The following is a 20,201-nucleotide window of genomic DNA, read 5'->3' as shown; positions in this document are numbered from 1 at the left end:
CTCTGTGGCAGCTCCCAGGCTATAGAACGCTCTCCCTCAGGAGATCAGGATGGCCCCTTCCCTTTGATCATTTCAAAAAAATCTAAAGACCTCTCTCTTCAGGCAAGCTCTTAACAATTATAACTGATAGTTGTAGGTTTTTCGGACTATTTAGCTGTGTTCTTGAGGTTTTTCTTCCTAACGTTTTGCCAGTCTCTGTGGCCGGCATCTTCAGAGGACACGAGTTAGAACTCTCCCCTGTTGGGAGGAATGTGGCATATAAATAAAACTAATAATAATAATTTCACAAACGCATGTTTTGAAGCAATAAGCTTCTCAAGAAGAACAGTGGAATGATGCCACTTACATTTATTCAAGAATATTTTTGACTCAAGGCTACACTTACTGTAATGAAGACGCTGGAGTGAAAATAAATTTCCTTCAAATGGTAATAAGTAACCAGGAGGTAACTTTCTCAGAGGTAGAAATGCAGCCTTTTTTCATGACCTCATCTCAAGGTTATTGATGAATTATTCCCTGCTCAAGAAGAGATTTAATTACCACTCTCTGTGGGATTGCTTGCAGGCCAAGAATATAATTTCGAAGCAAAGACCCAATGTAAGAAAGAACTAGTTTGCCCACTAAAAGGATGCATCATCTGGCAAATATTTATGTGAGGTATTGTCTGTCAGCCCAGAGCGGTGTGGTTACAAGAGGAACAGAGAAATTATAATTCAACGGAACAATTGCTCCTTTTCTTTATTTTAATAGTTGAGAGCACCAGACATCATTTACAATAGAAAACAGAGTTATTTTGAGAGATGTCATTTCCGTATTTTCAAAAGCAGGGTGGGTAGAGAAGAGGCCAACAGATTACGTATTTCATTTTCCACAGCAGGGACAGGCAAGACGTAGCAAGCAATTAACAACAACCCACTAATCCCTTTTTTGCGTCTGCCAGCACTTCTGGAACCTCCCCCAACCCTTCAAAATCCAATTTTTTTAAAAAAACTATTTAACATGGGGACAGGTTGGTCTGCTTTCCACTCAAAAAGCCCTTTTGCCCTCTAGCAGATATAGGGTGTAATTTTCTGAGTCCCTTTAACACTGTTGCTGTATTAAACACTTTTAAATATTTTTGCTTTTATAAGATGCTAAACCCATTTTTCAGTTAACAAGATGTCAATGTTGAAACCCTTAGAATAAATAATATGGTCACTGCACTGAAAATTTAAAACCATTAAATATGAAAAATTTGCTTTGTTACCTTTCCCTTCAGAGTCCTGTCTTCAGTCTGCCAACAAATCTGTAAAATGGATTGATGGGATGCCCTATATTTGCCCTACAGTATTAAAGTTAGTATAATATTTAAGAGCAAATTCATGAATTTCTTCATGAGCAGGAAGTTTACAAAGAGTAATGTGAAGTTTCAGGAATCTGCAGGAATATAATAATATTTAAACTTATTTCAGTTTACTCTTACTGCAGATAACCGGACAGGAAATCATCATATCCCCAAGTCTTAATATTCAGTTCCTCAATTTCTAGGTCTCATGTGTAAAATGGAAATATTTCAACTTCTACGGCTTTACTGACAGCCAATGCCTGTTATAAAACATTTTGAATCTTGTATTGCCCGTTTCCTTCCTCCTAGTTTCATTAAAAGTATTACTGAATTGCATAGAATCATAGAATAATGGTGTTGAAAAGGGCCTGTAAGGCCATTGAATCCAAACCCCTGCTCAATGCAGGAATTCAAATCAAGGTGTATCTGACACATACAGTAGCTGTTTAATTTTCTCTTGAATGTCTCATGCTGGAGCACTAACTTCTGAGGTAATTGGTTCCATTGTTGTATTGCTCTAACAGTCAAGATGTTTTCCTGATATTCAACCAAAACCTGCCTTCCTACAAACTGAGCACATTAATATGTTTTTTGCACTCTGGGATCGTTGAGAACAGATCCTGCCCCTCCTCTGAATGGCAGTCTAATAAATATGTGAAAAGTGCTATCCTATCTGCCCTTAGTCTTCTTTTCTCAAAGCTAAACATGCCCAATTTTTTCAGTCTTTCCTCGCAGGGCTTGGTTTCCAGTCCTCTGATCATCCTAGGTGTCTTCCTTTGAACTTGTTCCACTTTGTTGGCATCCTTCTTAAAGTGTGGTGTCCAGAACTGGAAACAGGACTCAAGACGAGGCCTAACCAGTGCTGGATATAGGGAGACTAGTACTTCAAAGGATTTGGAGACTATGTTTCTGTTAATGCAGCCTAAAATAGCATTATCATAGAATAATCGAATTGGAAGGACTACAAGGCCATCGAGTCCAACCCCCTGCTCAATGCAGGAAACAAAATCAAAGCAGATCTGAGAGATGGTTGTCCAATGAGCCTTTTTTGCAGCCGTACTGCATGGTTGGCTCATATGCAGCTTGTGGTTTGCAACAATTCTAAGATACTTCTCACTCGTAGTATTATTGAGCCCAGTATTCCCCATCTAATAACTGCATTTGTAGTTTTTTTCCTAGATGTGGAAATTTGTACTTAGCATTGTTAAACTTCATTTCAGTGCTAAAACATTTAGTTTTGGAATAAAGTCTTGGAACAAAAATTAACTTGCTGTGACGTGTTCCCTTACATCTGTGAAACCAGGAGCTAAGATCCTGAGTGTATTCAGAAATGCCAAGTACCAAGCAGCTCTCATTGATTTTGAAATATTACCTCCAATGGCCCCTTCAAATGCAATCAATCTTTGCCAGAACCAGCCTGTTCTGCTATTAATGGCTGCACATTGACCAGGATGGGAAGTGAAGAACGAAGACATTACGATTTCACAGCAAAATAAAATTCACAGCTTCCTTGTCTTATCTACTCACTGTTAATATAGGTATTTTTAATTAAATGAAATTCACTAACAGAAAATGCATATATGCCAGGTGGCTAATTAAATTAAATCAATGAAGATGTGTGTGTCTGGCTTCTGAATAATTATTATGCTTTAGATTAAAATTTTGATCTTATGAAACAAAATTGAAATGTTCTACAAAACACAACATTATTAGGAACAGGAATTTTATTTAAGTCATTTAATAGAATTTTAGGCAAACAAATATTAAAATGTACAATTATCTATGTAAGAATATTGAGCATGGTAATATAAGATTTCCAATTTTATATAAGAATTCATGAAAACAGGAGCCAGCTAAAGCATTACACAGATCTTTGACACATTTAGCTCATTTGATTTTATTAATCAGAAATCATATCTATAAATCCAAAGGCACCATTACCAAATCTTTAAAATCACATTCTGAATACACCAAATTCTGTCTTCTTTGTAGGTGCATTGAGTGCGGCACTTAGGCTGAGACCCAAAACTAATCTTGTGTCAGCTGGGTCAATTATTCCATCATCCCACAGCCTAAAATGAAACAAACAAAATAAAAAAGTTTAGAGAGAAATAAGTGCTTTCTCTAGTTGTAGTATTAGAAGAGGTGGCTCTGCTTGTCTATGCTGGCATGTCAGACAAAAACAAGGAGAGAGAGAAAAAGAAGATGACGTTGTGGCACCTTAACTTCTATATTTTATTGCAAGCTTTTGTGGACAAGTCTCAAGAAGTGGACATTTCTGTCTTCTTTATTTTTGTTTTGCTTCTGCCTGATGGAGAGAGAAATACAGTATCTAAAATGGTAATAGCTGGCTGGATGCCTCAGTGGTCTAGATATTTGGCCGTGGAGCCAAAAGTTGAGAGTTCCCTACTGTGCCTCCTGGGAGAAGAGCCAATCTTGGCCAAGGTGCACAGTCCTAGGATGCTCCCAGAAACAGGGAAGGGTCAACCTTCTGAGTATTCTTCTGAGTATTCTTTTATCTAGAAAACCCTAGAAAGGGTTACCGTAAGTCTGAATTGACTTGATGGCACATAATTATTAGTTAAAATGGCAATAAACACTTTAATGCAGCAACCTCTTACACTGGTTGACCATTCAACCATATGGGCAGGAGCTAATTGCAGATTTCTGTACTATGTCCACAAAAGAGGCCACTGTAAGTGGCTCTAGCTCATGAGGTTGGGTGATTGTTTTCATTTATACAGTGCCTTTTCTCCAAAACTGGGAACGTTACTTCTCTCCAGTTACGCCTACATATCAAAGGTACTATTAAAAGCCCCCTCCCCAAGTTGAGTGAAATCCATTTGATTGGATTCCATTAAGGAACTGCCAGCTTGTGGATCATGCATACAATAACAAACATTTTTATTAAATTGTGGTCAGGATGTAATATAATATCAGCCTACTCATTTCATACAGGTTTACTCAGTGTGAGCTGCTGCTCTAAATATTACATTAATATATCATCTCCTTTAGTTCAAAACAATTTACCTAAGTTTAGAGATTTCATTATAAAATTAACAGGGAAGCATGTACGAAATCAGCATTTATTACAGATAATAAGACATGCCAGAGTTAGGTATTTTCAAGTTATATTCATTTCAATAGGAAAATACACGCCTAAAGGTATTTATTTTTATACAATAGCCATACTCTGCAGAGGACATGCAAAATATAATAATTGGGCTTAACTCAAATGTCAATTGAATACGGCTTTGGTTTTATGCCTTGCCAAAAATCATTTTACTAATCTTTATCACTGAAGAATAGTTTCAAATAAATGGAAATTAATTCCTATCATTAATAAACTGCTTAAAGCAGCAAGTTAAAAAGGTAATAAAATACATTCCACAAATCATGTACACAGCCATGTATTGACATTACAAATCATGACTAGTCGTGTGGAAAGCAGTGAATACTACGCAACTGCAAAGCCCCAGAATATGGATCATATGCATATCTTCTAAGTAGTTTTTTTTTTTAAATTATTGTTTGAAAGTAGAAAGCCCAGGCTATATTTGAAGAGGAATACAAATGCTTAAGAATATTTATCTATGAATAAACAGACAACACAGAATGTTTAGATCGTGGTATTTTCCTCTGGCTAAAAGTTCAGGTCTTCAATAATTATTTGAAGATTACATTTTAAAATCTAATTATATAGAAAAATGCAGCCCACTTTTCAGATTGCTAATATTCATAAAGAACAGGCTAACCCACGTGCTTCACATATTGCGCCAGAAAACTCAAACTATGTCTCTTCTCAGATGTTTATTACATGTCTCAGACACACAGATACTTTAATCAGAAAAAAATGTAGTTGAATTTTGATAGTAATGGTCAAAATCCTGTTGCTTAGCATAGTAAATTGTGCTACAGTAGGCCCATTAAATCAACGGTGATTTAGCAAACATGTTCTCCACAAGTTCCATTGGCCTATTCTAATTGTGAATTACTTTGGGATAGTAAGTCACAATTAGAGGAGGCCCATTTGAATCAATCAAATTTAAGGATGAATTGATTCACCAAATCCCCACTGATTCAATAGGCCTAGTCTAGCACAATTTACTACACTAAACAACAGGATTTTGGTGAAATAAACGACATTTCTTTTTAACAAATATGTATACTGTAGTTTGTCTTTTATTTTCAAAGACTATTCCCATCAAAAGTGAGCAGTTAAGATTGAATAGTACATTCCTGATGAACTCACAGATCATGAACCATCCCAATATAAGCCCAGACGATACAGCAACAGTGGGGGACAGGTGGTTAGCTGGCCCTGGACCCTTTCGGGCAGTCTAGATGCTACATCTTTGCTTTCTCATTTCTTAGTTATGGAACAAACTGAATTACACCTAAGAACAAGTCACAACTCTTTTGGAAAATGTGGTATCAACGGCTGGCTAGAGGTATTTTTGCAGATACAGTCACTTTCACAGATGCCTCAGGATCAGACCACTTGAACATGATTATTTCCAAAGTCTCTAGGAACACTTTGGAAATAAATTTCAGTTAATGTAAATTACAATAGCGAGAATTTGGACTGGCGAGAGTCTTTTCAGGCCACCAAATTAAATTATTTTCCTATTTATTTTACTATTTATACTTACACACTCTTTCCTCCACCACACACAAAAAAGCTGAGGATCAATCTCCCTCTCCTCCTTACTTTATCATCACAGCAACCCTGTGAGACAAAGTCAGGCTGAGAAAGAAGAGTCAGCCTAAGGGAATACAGTGAGTTTCAGGTATCAGACTTGAACCTGGCTGCCACTTCATTCGTCTATGAAATTAAGAGGACTGGTTAAAAGCCTAAATGATTTGGGACCAGGTTACTGAAAGTCTATCTCCTCTCATGACCCTGCTCACCAGCTAAATTCTACAATGCTCACTGCTCCATGCTCCTCTATCAGCAGAAGAACAATTGTTGGTTTATGTTGAAAAGATCTTTCTCTTTCAGAATATTAAGACTGTGGAAATTTGCTAGAATAGGTCATATATTGATGGCTATTCCAGATACTTGCTGATGTCTTAAGAACTTTATGTTTCATGTGTTGGAAGAATCGTCTAGCTTGAACATCACCCTTTTGCATCTCTTCCCCTAGATGCCCAACAGAGACATTTGGGAAGTAAGACTAGTATGTAACTATTCCTTTTAAAAAAAATTTGCCACCGTATATCTCCTTTTCTCAACCCTTTTTAACCTTCAAGCTGTTAACATCTCTTTTTTTTCAGAGTGGGCTAAACCTATTCTCTCTGCACCACATGCTTACCCCTTGAGACATGGTCTTCTATCTAGTTTAGGATAGGCTTTCCTATAATCCCTCCCACACACACAAATAAACCTAGTAACCTCTATTTAAGTTTAACCTTCGGTTTTATTGCTGCAGAGAACAGAATAAGGTGAATTTAAAAGCTCACATGAAGACCATTGCTGTTTACTCTGCTAAGAGATCTCCTAACACAGCCTGCCTCAGATTTAACAGACTGAATCAAATTTTACACCACCACCATTCCTCTGTCATAGATGATTTCTGAATCCATTTCCTTTTCTCCACAACTGTCAGTATTAATAACTGTTTTTAAAATGCTGTGCTCTATACTTTTGACTTGAACGTTGTTTTTTTTGGGACGTGTGTGTGTGGTTTTATTTATTTATTTATTTATTTATTTATTTATTTATTATTTGTCTGCTTCTAACCTTGTTATCAACGTGGGGGTCCCAAGTGATGAGAAACAAACATTAAAATCAATTCATCTATTTTTATTAAGAAATTGTCCACAATTGTACCTCAGTGAATGAACTTGATAGCACTTCACAAAGATGGTACAAAGAATACTCATTTACTAGATGAGAGCAATATCCAAAAGCTTTACTTAAGTCTGATTTTCAAAGGCTGACAGAACATATATAAAAAAACAAGTATGCCCTGACTTCACTGGATCAAATCTGAGCTGAAGAATTTTGTACTACAATGTTTTCACATTTTGAGTATTTTGGCCAAGAAATCAGTATAAAAGGAAAACATGAATAATGATTATATATTCAGAAAACACTAGTATTCCAAAACAATTTCCTTCGAAATGACAGCCTTGCTTCAAAATAATAAAAATATTTCTATTCTTTAAATCTTTAGAATACAGCTTTGTTATGGCAAGTAGAGATTTCAGTGACAACTTGAAAGATTTTCCACTGTTAAAATAAATATTACTTCTACAAGTCAGAATGGCTTGCTTGCTTTGTTTAGCGGAAACCGCCGTCTGTAGTGGGACAAAGCATTAATTATTGAGCAACCTATCAAGCCCTATGGCAAGAACATGAATCATATCTCTGCTTGTAAAAAATTCATAGCAGTGCCTCTCCAAGGAAAAGAAGTGAACGTCCTGGGAAGACTGCTGTTTCTGACATTTGTTACCAGGTAAACTGATTAAACTCCTTTTAGAAATCCGTAAGCAGATTAATCTAGCTCATTAAAAAGATGTCTGGCTAATGACTCTTGATAATTAAGGTTTCTCTATGAGAGAGGTTCTCGTCTGATGAGGAAACAGAACTATGGAGCAGACTACTGACATCCTGTACATTGAATGAGATATAATTTATATGCAAAACTAATAAAGAAATGTACTTCCAATTAAAAAAACATAAAATCATCTCTTGGTCTCATTTTATAATTCAAAGGCAACAGTCCTGATATAAATATCATTGTTTGTAATGTGCACTACATAAAATTATGTGCACATTGTCCTACATGCACACATGAATCCATCACCCAAAAGATGGTCCACACACTCTTCAAGAATGCCAATCATCTGTTGCAGGGAGAGAGGGATGAAAACAAAGGATCCCATAATCCCCAACTGAAAATCAATGTTCTCAGTCCAGATGTACTTGGTGTTCCTTGGATGCTATGGGTGGAATTCAACTTGCTGACCGGGATGCATGTACATGTACCCAGGCTCAGTAATCATGCTCATACATCAGGTTTCTGGCCTAGATGGGGGATCAATGGGCAAAAGTCAACTACCCTTGCTCTGTCATGCTGTACTGATCCATGAAGGTCAGAAGCAAAAAAGAATACAGGTAGGTTTGCATGGGAGCTTAATAGAAATTCCTGTTGCAGATTCACACACACTTCAGCAATTTGTTTAGGAATAGACTTAGGATAACAGAAACAAAAATTCATTTTTTCTATGCTTACGAACTGTTATTGCCATGTGTCAAGTGGCTTCTTATGTGATTTATGATAGTGTCCCTATGAATTAATGGCATCCAAAAGGTCCTACTATTAATAACCCTGCTTGGATTATGCAAACGTAAGCCCATCGGTTCCTTTGTTGAGTTAATCCAGCTCATATTTGGTCTTCCTCTTTTCCTGCTACTTTAACCTTTACCAGTTTTACTAGCCTCCATATAGGCTGATCATTGAACTAAAGCATAGGAAATCTTTAACAAATTCAATGTCTCCATTGTCACCATTATAACTGTAAAGTTCTTCAGTGGTTATGGGGTAGGGCTAGGTGGGGGTTATGTTTCTGTGCCCTGATGGGTCTTGCACTGTGGATTTAAATGTGAAAAGTAGACTGTAATATTAAATTTCAATTAAATGTGAAAATTAGACTGCAATTTTAAAATGCAAAATTTATTTATTTATTTTTGCATTCTGTGGTTTCTAGGGTTTGTGTACTGTGACCTCTCTGTTGTTTTAAAATGTGTGGGTTTAAAATGTGACTCCAAAGTCTTTTTTTTTCCTTTGGGGATCTGTTTGCTGTAATAACGGTTGCTGGTTGTTGATGCAGGCAGGCTCTAAAATGCACTTTAGATTCCACAGTCTTTTTTCTTCAAATCAGAAAATATTCTGTGAGCGGCTGTGCTGGCTGTTGATGCAGGCAAACTGTAAAATGCAGTTTACTCTCTTTTTATGATGAGAAGTTCTGTGCTGGAATAATGCTTGCTGGATTCTGTGGCTTCTAGGGTTTGTATACTGTGACCTGTTTTTTGTTTTAAAATGTGTGCTTATAATGTGGCTCCAAGGTCTGTCTCTTTTAAAATCAGAAAATTGTGGTGCTTGTTGATGCAGGCAGTCAGGCTTTAAAACTGAGTTTAAAATGGAGTCTACTGTAGACTCAAGGCTCTGCCCCCCTTCTCTCTCTCTCTCTCTCTTCTCTCTTTTTGTGCTTAGCAGCACAAACCTTTGTCTGAGAGGTCTGTGTGCCCCAGTGATGACCTTCTTTCTTTCCTCTTTTCCATTGTTTCTTCCCTCCCTCCTCCTCCCTCCTTTCCTGCCCTTTTTAAAGCTAAAAGGTGCTTGGTTTTCTTTAAAAGCTGCTTGTTTTTAAGGGTGTTCTGTTTAGAAGGTGTTCCCTCCCCCCCTTTCCTGCCCTTTTTTTGACCTAAGTTCATCTTAGGTCAAAAGAAGAAAAATTCTCCCCCTAGTGGTAGAGTACGGATTAATCGGCTTTGCTATGGGAACTACAGGTAACGCTTTGATTTAAGAATGGCGCCTCTAGATAAGAACCAAAAACAGCCGGAACGGATTATATGGTTTTCAATGGGAAATTTTGCTTCTACTTACAAACATTTCAACTAACGAACATCTTCTGGGACGGATTAAGTTCGTAAGTAGAGGTTCCACTGTACCTTTCAAACTACCTAACATGTTACTGATGATATTCAAGGGCCTATTGGAGGTATCATCAACACAGTGCAAGAAGCAGAACTGAAAGTGAGGAGGTACATTAGCTAACTGGGATTTGAACACAATCCCATTAGTATTCTTGTACAAATTCCACCTCAATTGTACAAGAGATGTTGCCTGCAGCCTGTACCTTGTTTTGTCATACAATTTACTACCAAAAGGGTCAAATACAGTGGACCCTCTACTTAAGGAATTAATCCGTATTGGAATGGTGGCTGCAAGTCAAAAAGTCTGTAAGTCGAATCTCCATTGACCTACAATGCACTGAAAACCGATTAATCCCATAACCAGTGGTTTTTATTCTATTTTTATTCCATTTTGGTTTTTTTCTGGTCTGTAAGTCGATTCTCTGGCTGCAAGTCGAATCTAAATTTTGCGGCCAGTTTGGTCTGTAACTCGAAAAGTCTGTAAGTCGAGCCATCTGTAAGTCGAGGGTCCACTGTATAATCAAAGAAGGAGAAAGTTTTATTTTGTTTTGCTTCCTTTTGTTTGGTTTGGTTTGGACTAGATTTCCAAGAATATCCCAGCCACCACATGGATTCAGAGAGTCCAAGTATATCTGAAATATTTACAATCATCTCAGATTCTGGAATGTTAAAAATTATGGGACAGCTATTAGGGATTTTCAAAAAATTATATTAAATATTTGAAAAATTAAAATTAAAGGCACTTCTGTGAAAGCAGCAGCTAACCTACTGCTCCAAATACTAGTAGCTTAAAGACAGATGGCAGTGTCTCGTATCACAAAAGATCACACATTGTATCATATGGCATGCTTAAAAATCCAATTTTTTCCCAGTTCTTTAGCACATATAAAAACAACTGTAAAGGGCCTCTAGCAATTATATCTAAAAAGAACATGAGGAGAAAATAGTAGTTTTTAATCTCTAATTAAGGATTTGGGATAAATATCCACAATTTGATGATAATTTCTTTAGCATAATTAGTTCAGTGGAAAAATGCAGTGACTCCAGTAAAATACAAAAATAAAAATGATGATAAACACATTTACTTAAATCTTCAACCTTAAGAACATACCTTGTGATCTGTCAAGATTTAGATCAAGTAGTATAAATTGAACATACTTTAATATTTCCAACAGCACCCTAATTCATAGCAGTTGTGATCTTCATCTGCATTCCATCCATCCATCCATCCATCCATCCATCCATCCATCCATCCATCCATCCATCCATCCATCCATCCATCCATCCCCTTCCCTAACTAGTAGCAAGCCACTACTACTCTATAGCAGCTATACAAGATCAAACAAACAAAAACAAAAAACAAATTAAAACAAAAATCATATGAAAAATACAACACCAACAAACCCCATTATCTAATTAACAATATCTAAATCACAGGATTGTGGAAACGGAAGTAGTTAATACATAACCATAAACAATCAACACAGGGCCATCATTAACAGGATGAAAACTGACTACGACCCAGAACTTTATTTACATATACTGCCTACAGTCATATATAACACTAAAGCAGTCTAGCATTGAGTCTGGGTTCATGCATTCCTGCTATCTTCTCCTAAGAAATAGGTGATGGGAAGCTTTCAGTTCTGTTCTAGCTTAACTGTAGTGGATTCTGCCATTCAGACAAAAAGTGTGGTTAATATTAACTATGGTTAGTTGAAACGTCAGCTCCATAAACTGTGAAGTGGGCTTCCTTCAACTAACAATATTTAAGATGTTCGTTTGAACATTACATCTCAATAAGCCCTCTATGTCTACTCTCAGGAAACAGAAGAGTATTCTAGGTCATTGCAAATGCTTGTTGTTGGCATGAGGAGATGAATGGTATTTTTTTAAAGCTCTGTGTTTAAGGTCATACTTGTTAACACCTTCTAATAAGTCTATTGATCACATTTATCAACTCAAAATTCAAATGTAAAAAATCAATCGGCCATGGTACTCGGTTCCATTTTAATTTGTGGAAAGGAAAGCTTTAGCATTCTTCTCAATCTATGCTCTTCTTCCATGTGTTACTTGAATAATGAGAAATAAGTTTCAAATGAGCTGTTGAAACAAAGCATAGACTTACTACTGTGACTCAGGAAAAGCTTTTAAATTACATTACTGTGCATTCTTCAGTTTTGAGAGACCCTCATAAAATATGAAACGCGCCAACAGATCACAGCCAGCCAGCATGGTCCAACAAACAGTAACTCAGTTTGGTGCCTAGCAGTTAGCGTTCACATCCGCTTTTCAGGCATATGGAGTTATGTTAGATGGACTCATTATCTTTCACACTTAGTTTCCCATCTCTAAAATGAGAGTGTCAATTATTTACCTGAAAGCAGTTTTGTTGATATACAAATCTAAGTACACAAAAAACATTTCATGGGGGAGGGGGCAAATCCATCCATACTTAAATTCCACTAACAGGCTGGGCAGTGGCTCCCGAAATAGTTCTCTCTTTATAGTCATACATCTCAGGTTTCATCATTACCCAAGCTAGGTTTTCTTTTAATCAGAGCTTAAAATGCAAACCAATGTCACCTCTATATATTACCTTGCACTGGAAAAGTAAGGATTACCTTCCTCTTCAAATCTCCGGATGATTGGCTCCTTCAGAGCTTTCTCCTCTTCTTCAGATAGCTATTGAGTATAAAGAAAATGGTAGCAATTTTAGATTGCAAACACAGTAGACCCCCATATTTGAAGCAGAGATAGTTGTGGCCCTCTAACTATATCTTGCCCATGTTTTTCTTTGCTAAAATAAGAACTAGTAATGTTACAGTAGACATTTCTGATTTTAGAGTTTTTTTAAAAAGGAACTTCAAAGTGAAAGAAGTTAGTATATTTCCTCAATGCTATTTTTACTACTAGAGTTTGTAACTATAGCTTGTATCTTCCTTGTTCACAGTGTTTCTAACAACTCCAGCTACATGGTGGCGTTTCACTACTAAAAGTCTTTAGATAGCACTGCCCCGAGAATTCTTGCATTTTTTTTCCTTTGTGATCATGGTTCTTTGACTGTGTGGATGTGCAGCAAAAAACATGCATCAGAGGTTAGCCTGCAACAGGGAACGGGGCTGTAGCTCCGATAGTAGAGCATGTGCTTGACATGTAAAAGGCTCCAGATTCAGTGCTGTGATCTCCAGGTGGGCTATGAAAGACGGGAGGCTGATTTGCAGCACCTATACAGGGTTTAAGCAAGTCCCCTTAAAATGAACTTTTTATTTCTCTTTTCATCATTCTTCTCCTTCGATATACATATGTGTCTGCATCCATTCTTGTCAGGTTACTGAGCTAATGGAATATGTGAGGAACAGCAAAGTCTTACTTATTCCTAAAAACACAGGAGACTCCTGACAGCTAGGGCAGACTATTTGTCCTTTAAACCCCAGGAGTGTTTATTCTCATTGGCAATGCCCTCCACGATTTCTGGCAAAGGTCTTTCCAGTCACTTCCTGTTTAACCCTTTAAAGCTGGAGAAGCTAGGAAGTGAACCAAGGATCTCTTGGAATGCAGTGCAAAGAAGGCATCCTATGGTTTTGGTCTCTCTGCACTTGTAGGCCAAGCAGACCATAGTCGCTTTAACTTGTTCAGTGGCACTTTTGTTTCAACATGGCAGTCTTGATAAGCTTGTATTTGGTGCTCATTATTTTTCTCTTTAATTTTGCCTCTGCATAACATATTTACTATATATTTCATGGGAAATATTTTTCATTGGTTGTTGCTAAATTATATTGTGAGCCAGTGCCCCTATGGTATAGTGTTTAGATCAGAACTCAGGACATCTGGGTTCAAATCCCCACTCAGCCATGAATCTGACGGCAGAATGGCTGTTGCAAAACACTCCTTGAATATCTCACATACCTTGGAAACTCTGTCAGGAAAATGCGGCTTGATAGCACTTAACAACAACAAAAATGATAGAGCAGGGTACAAGTTTCAAAATTGGTGAAAGAAGGTTTAAAATGACTACTATATGACCCTATACATGTTTATTTGGCAGTATGTTCCATTGAGTTCAACTGAATGTACAACTCAATGAGTACACTTTGGACTGTAATTGAACCAAATGATATTTCTCCAACAAAAATAGAGTTGTTATATAATACCTTCTTAATCTGTCTGTGTTAACATTCAAATGTAGAAACATCACAATATATAGTATATGAAGGATGTACTGTCACTGTTATATTGAAGTGGAAGAATGAAAAGATGAGAACAAGAAATGCCTTTTTTGTTTAGATTCACTTCATTTTAACGCCCCATCAATGTCAACCTAGAGGCATACATCTCAGCTGCAGACTGCCATTGGTTAAGATATCAGAATAGGCATTTGGTCTTGCACAGTAGCTGTGAGATGGCACACAACAGCAAGCACTTACTCTGGCTTCTTGTGGCAATTCCCAGCTGAAATTCACACTGGTGGACTTATGCTGCTATAATTTTCAGCTGGATCCTGGTTAATGTCCCCCAACTCTATTAACAATGATTCTAATTTTTACAAATCACTTACATATAAGCCTAAGTGTTGTTCCAAACTGGACTGGATCCACACTGGCATGACTTGTTATATAATTATACCTACAATCTGTAATACTTACATCTCAGTTCAGAATTAACTACTTAGAATCGCAGCATCTTCAGCTGTGATTAAAATGAATGAGTACAGCTAGGCTTGGAGTGTTAATATGACTTTTATCATTTCAAGAAATTACAGGGCAGCAAAGTTAGCCATCGTAGAAATGTGACCAATTACCTTCTAGGGGGGTAGAGGATATTTACCTGCTTCCCTTCCCTTGCTTTCCGGTCCTTGGCTACTGTAGCTAAAACTGTGGCAGCTTGTTCTCCTCCCATCACTGAGATCCGAGCATTTGGCCACATATAAAGAAATCTTGGACTGAAAAATGTAAACATCAAAATTAATTTTAAAAAGTTACAGAAAAGTGCTATTCTCAAATTATTTCTCTAGCTAGAGGGGTGGAAAGTTCCCGACTTTCCTGCTCTCATTGTTACAGGAGAAAGAGCAGAAACCTTTTCCCGAGCCACAGCTGCTCTTAACCAAATTACTGACACTTGAAGAGCATTGGTGTTCTTGTCTGTATCTCAAGTTAGAAACAAAAGGCATTTTAGTTTGGGCCTCATGATACACATATAAGATGTCATGTGCTTCATGGAACCAGAACCACCTCATCTCATCACCTCAATCTCATTCAGTATGACATATGACACAGAGATCCAAAAACATAGCCTTGACAGCTTGCTGAGGGTGACTGATCTACCAGCATCGGTGATCTTAAGCAAATTTTAAAAATGCATAGTGTAGTCTCTATGAACAGAATCTGAATTAGGTATCTGGCTGCAGAGCCAAAGGCTGGGAGTTCAATTCCCCGCTGTGCCTCCTATGAGTAGAGCCAGCCTGTGTGGTCTTAGTCAAGCTGCACAATCCCAGGAGCCCCCAGAAGAAGGGAATAGCAAACCACTTTTGAATATTCTCTACCTGAAAAGGGTCACCGTAAGTCAGCTGATGGCACCACATCATCATCACCATCGTCTCCTCACAGTAACCGTAACCATGTACTTCTGGATATGTATTTACCTATAAGCTCTTCCACACATCCCATAATTTCCAGCACCGTAGGAACCTCCAATAATAACTGTAATTTTGGGCACATTGGCACATGCTACCGCAGTCACCATCTTGGCTCCATCCTTTGCTATTCCACCAGCCTCATAATCTTTACCAACCATGAATCCTAATGAATTGCAAGAGGAGCGAGATCACTGTTAGGAGCAATTGCAAGTAGCCTTGTCAGTTCATTTGAAAACTATGCAGAAATAGCAAGAGGGCAGTATCTTTACTAGGCCCAACTGCAATGTGACAAAGTAATTTACTGACTGCTTTGTGACACTAATTGGAGTCAATGAAGGGTATTACACTACTCAGTCTTTACGATGGTGGTCTGCGGGCAGTGTTGCTTCTTTTGAATTCAGTCATTGTACAGTGCCTAGATTTTAAGTCACTTCATAAATTAACAAAACAACAACCATAACCATCATCATGTCTTTAACGTCAGCTTTAGAGCGCTCGCACAAAACAAATAAAGTCATTATAAATAATGGATGGGAATGGATCTATTACTTTTATTTGACAAGCAGCTACCTAATGTAAATATAATTCCAAATAATTTAATATCCTCAGAATTCAGCAACAGAAGTCACAGTAACAGGTTACTCACCTGTGATATTTTGCAAAAACACAATGGGGATATTTCTCTGACAACAAAGCTGAATAAAATGGGTGCCCTGTAAAGACATTAACAGATAGACAGTTGACCTGATGTATAACTAATTAGAAAAACCACCAAATAATTATTAAACAGGATTTATGATCCCATCTACTGCTGAAATCAATGTGGCACTACTAAGGTGATATTTATCATGCAGCTATAACGAAACATAATATGTCGCCAAATATTTTACATTTAATATTACATATTTTTAAATTTCAAAATTAGGTGAAACATTGCACTCTTGGGAAAAAAATAAAACTCAACAATGAACTAGAATACTGTTTGTTACTTATCCTAATTGTAGTAATACTCTAAATGGTTTCTCCACAAAACAATGAAACTTTAAAATCTTATCCTAATTGATGTTACTTCCTTCCTTAACAAGCTTATCCGTGAACCAGTTACTCATTTCTCAAGAACTACCAGAGCAAATTTCCAGCAAAGTTTTTAACACATACATCTGTGAAAAGTAACAGGTTGTAGTAGCTGAGGTAACAGTTTGACATTGTAGTGAAGGGTAGAAATGGTACAGTGAACTCACTGTTATCAGAAGTGACAAAAAGCAGGCCAGACTACAAAATTATTGCAGTATGACATTTCTTGAGAAAAGCTTTAACAAAGACATCAATCAACAAATCCTTAACATCTATATGGGCAGCATTTTCAAAATTTTAAAGCACATCAGATACATCTATTTTAAATTCTTTAGAAAGAGTAGGCAACGTGTGGTCCTCCAGATGTTGTTAAGAGTGAAATTCCCACCACCCTAGGCAGCAGGGTACATGGTATAAAATGTATCTGGAAGCATCTGGATGACCACATTTTCTCATTTCTGTTCTAATGTTAAGTCAGCACAATTATCCCACTTTCTGCAGATGGCAGGATGAGGGTAGGGCAGGAAAGTGAACAAAACTTAGTCTCTCAGCTACACCAGATTCGTAAAAACAATACTGCCTTGATCTCTTCCCCCATCTTTTTTTTTAGCTTTCAACATTGACAGGAGAAATAAACATACACTGGGAAACAAAAGATTTTCCAAAGGTTCTTTGTCCACGTGCTGTAGTTGTGTATTATGTAAGTTCATCTTTGTTGGAACTGATACTTTTAACTTGCTCATAAATAACTGGTATTAGGAAAAGGTAGCAAGATTCCCAGGGTTAGTAATGATGCTGTATTATTTAACGGGGTTAAGCCCAAAAGGGTCTCTCCAAACTTAAAGAACAGGAATTAAAATGGCAAGCAATATTCAGTGTAAGCAAATATAAAGTGATGCACACTGGGGTAATATGCTTTTTAAAAAAAATCTCTTATTTGCAAATATACTGATAGGATCTATGGCAAGTTTGCAACAACTGAGTAAGAAAATGATATTGCAGCTGTGGTGGATCATTTAATGAAAATGTAGACCAAGTGAGGAGCTGCTATATTAAAAAAGGCAAATCTCAGGTCTGGCATAATTAGAAAATGAAATGAAAATGATCCTGCCAATATCATATTTCCCTCTTACAAAATTGTAGTGTGAGCATACTTGGGAGTACTGTGAACGCTTTTGGTCACTGGACTTGGAAAAGGGATATTGAGGGGCTGGGAAAGGTACAGAAAATGGTAATCAGAATGATCAAGGAGGGGGATCATTAGAAAAAAAGGCAAATGAGGAAAGACATGATAGAAGTGCATTCAATTCATGTGTGGTCTGCAGAAAGAAAATGAGGAGAAACACCTCTTGTGGCCATTCTATGTTGTAAATGTATTTGTATACAGAGTTATACCAGTATGCAATGTAAGTGACTGGGGTTTGATTGACAGTTGTAGTAGAATGTCTGTCGAAAAAAGAGAGTTAAAACAGGAGAGAGCTGTGACAGAATGTTTACAAATGGAACTGTGAACTGGTTGGTTAGTATAATTCCTGGCTGCTGAGATGCTGTTAGATATGTAAGACTCTCTCTCTGTGTGTGTGTGTGTGTGTGTGTGTGTGTGTGTGTGTGTGAGAGAGAGAGAGAGAGAGAGAGAGAGAGAGAGAGAGAGAGAGAGAGAGAGAGAGAGAGCTAAGATTAAGACAAGGCAGATTTGAGTAATCAGGGAAAGCCAGAGATACTCATCTGATGTTTAAGAGAAAAAAATAAGAGAGTTATGCAGTTAGTCAGAGCTGCAAGGGTCTGTTTTTGTGAAGAAGCTAAGGAAAAATAGTATGTTCTTGCTAGACTGTGTAATAACAAGTACGTATATCTCTCTATACAAATATGGAATTGAAGGTCTTTATGAAGAATGAAAGAAGTGCAAAAAAGGACTTTTGGCTGTGTGATAACTTCTTTCCAGTTTAGAAAATCTATCTCTTACTTTTGAAGACAGCAGTCACAAGAAGTTATACTCATGCATATCCCTGGTCAGCACTGGGATACATAGTTCATGTAGTGTCATGAGAGTAACAAACACTGCATGTTCCATCAGAAGTATTCTTACTCTTAAAAAAGGCAGAGTTAGCCCTTAATTGTGCCAGTATTTAAAGGGCAGTCAGAAGGTAGCACTGGCTATATGCCTATTTTGGGGGTGAGGACAATCCTCACTCACGGGTTAAACGGCAACCCTAAAGTTAGTGCAAAGATTTGGGAGTAGTTGCTGCTGGGTACAGAAGGTGAGAAGGTCATATTACTAGAGTGACCCCAAGGTCATTCGGGAGAAAAGAGGAAGCACCTCACCCAATGTACAGTTAAAGTGTGAAATTTCCTACTACGAGAAGTTGCAATGTCTGCCAACTAGGGTGGTTTGCTAAGTGTACAGCACAAGTTCATGGAGGATAGAGCTACCAGTCATGTTACATATATTGCCTTCAGTATCAGATGCAGTATGTCTCTTGTATATCATTGCTGGGGACATAAGCAAGACAATACTGTTGCACTTCTCTTTTTCATGGATTCTGTGAATAGAACGCTAAATTGCACATTTCTGTATGATCCAGCACATCTTTTCTTATGTCCTTGCAAAAATGCTGTTATCTTTTTGTAGAACATTTTAGTTAAGCCAGCTTTAAGTATGAGTAATTACCAAAAAAGGTCACTATTATCCCCTTTAGATTCTAGGAGTTTATTCACAATATTTTTTAATTGTTAGCAACAATAAAAACATGGAAGGAATAGCTCAAATAACTTATACTTACCTTCTTCGCTGATTCTGAAAAAAGAACACCATTGTTTCCAATTATTCCTACTGGGTAACCAAATATTCGAGCAAATCCTGAGAAAAATGGGAAAATTAGGAGAACATTGTACATTTCACATTGAAAGACTTACAGCCTAAAAGATTTCAATAGCCTACAAAGGTAAATGGATGAACATGTAATTTTTAGACTCCAATAACCTTTAGAAAACATATGGAATGTTTATTTTCCAGAAGGCAATACAAAGTATTTTTAAGCCATACAACAAATAAGGTGGCTCAAAATACCAAGCTTCAAGCAAGTTTTCTAATCATTCAAAAATAATACCTGTTATCAATGTATCACCATATAAGGCTTTGAATTCATCAAGTTTACTTCCATCAACAATTCTAGCAATGACCTTAAGGAGAAAAACATAGATCATTATGAAGACACCATTCCCCATTACTCTTAGAAGTATTTTAAAGAACATTTCTCTTTCTATATTAAAGGTTACATATTTCAGGTCCAATCTAGCAAATAACATGAACTGGCAGACTGGTGTGAAATAGAGCAGACTATGATAGTGGGAAAGAAGCTACTACATTTCACCGTACTCAAACATTTTGGTCAGGGCCAGCATGTCAACTATTTCACAACAACACCATCCCATTTAAGATATGGAAATGCAATAAAAACAATGGCCAGTATCCAAGTGAATATTTATGCCTGTGTAAGTGCAGC

General features: G+C 37.1%; 1 protein-coding gene across 4 annotated transcripts in view; it reads right to left on the bottom strand.

Annotated features, from left to right (window-relative positions):
- Positions 1-3,030: 3,030 nt before the first annotated feature.
- Positions 3,031-20,201, bottom strand: part of MCCC2 (methylcrotonyl-CoA carboxylase subunit 2) — a 43,670-nt gene continuing 26,499 nt past the window's right edge. For all 4 annotated transcript variants that reach the window (XM_072992627.2, XM_072992628.2, XM_072992629.2 and 1 more), the window contains 7 exons: positions 19,806-19,878; positions 19,479-19,555; positions 16,271-16,337; positions 15,631-15,787; positions 14,817-14,931; positions 12,589-12,674; positions 3,031-3,396 (listed from right to left, as the gene is read on the bottom strand). In XM_072992627.2, the coding sequence (XP_072848728.2) occupies positions 3,279-3,396; positions 12,589-12,674; positions 14,817-14,931; positions 15,631-15,787; positions 16,271-16,337; positions 19,479-19,555; positions 19,806-19,878 (693 nt within the window). In that variant the 3' untranslated portion in view covers positions 3,031-3,278. The remainder of the gene's footprint in view (positions 3,397-12,588; positions 12,675-14,816; positions 14,932-15,630; positions 15,788-16,270; positions 16,338-19,478; positions 19,556-19,805; positions 19,879-20,201) is intronic.

This window comes from Pogona vitticeps, chromosome 2 (assembly GCF_051106095.1).
Source record: "Pogona vitticeps strain Pit_001003342236 chromosome 2, PviZW2.1, whole genome shotgun sequence".
Lineage (NCBI taxonomy): Eukaryota > Metazoa > Chordata > Lepidosauria > Squamata > Agamidae > Pogona > Pogona vitticeps.
This window is presented reverse-complemented; position numbering and strand designations above follow the sequence as displayed.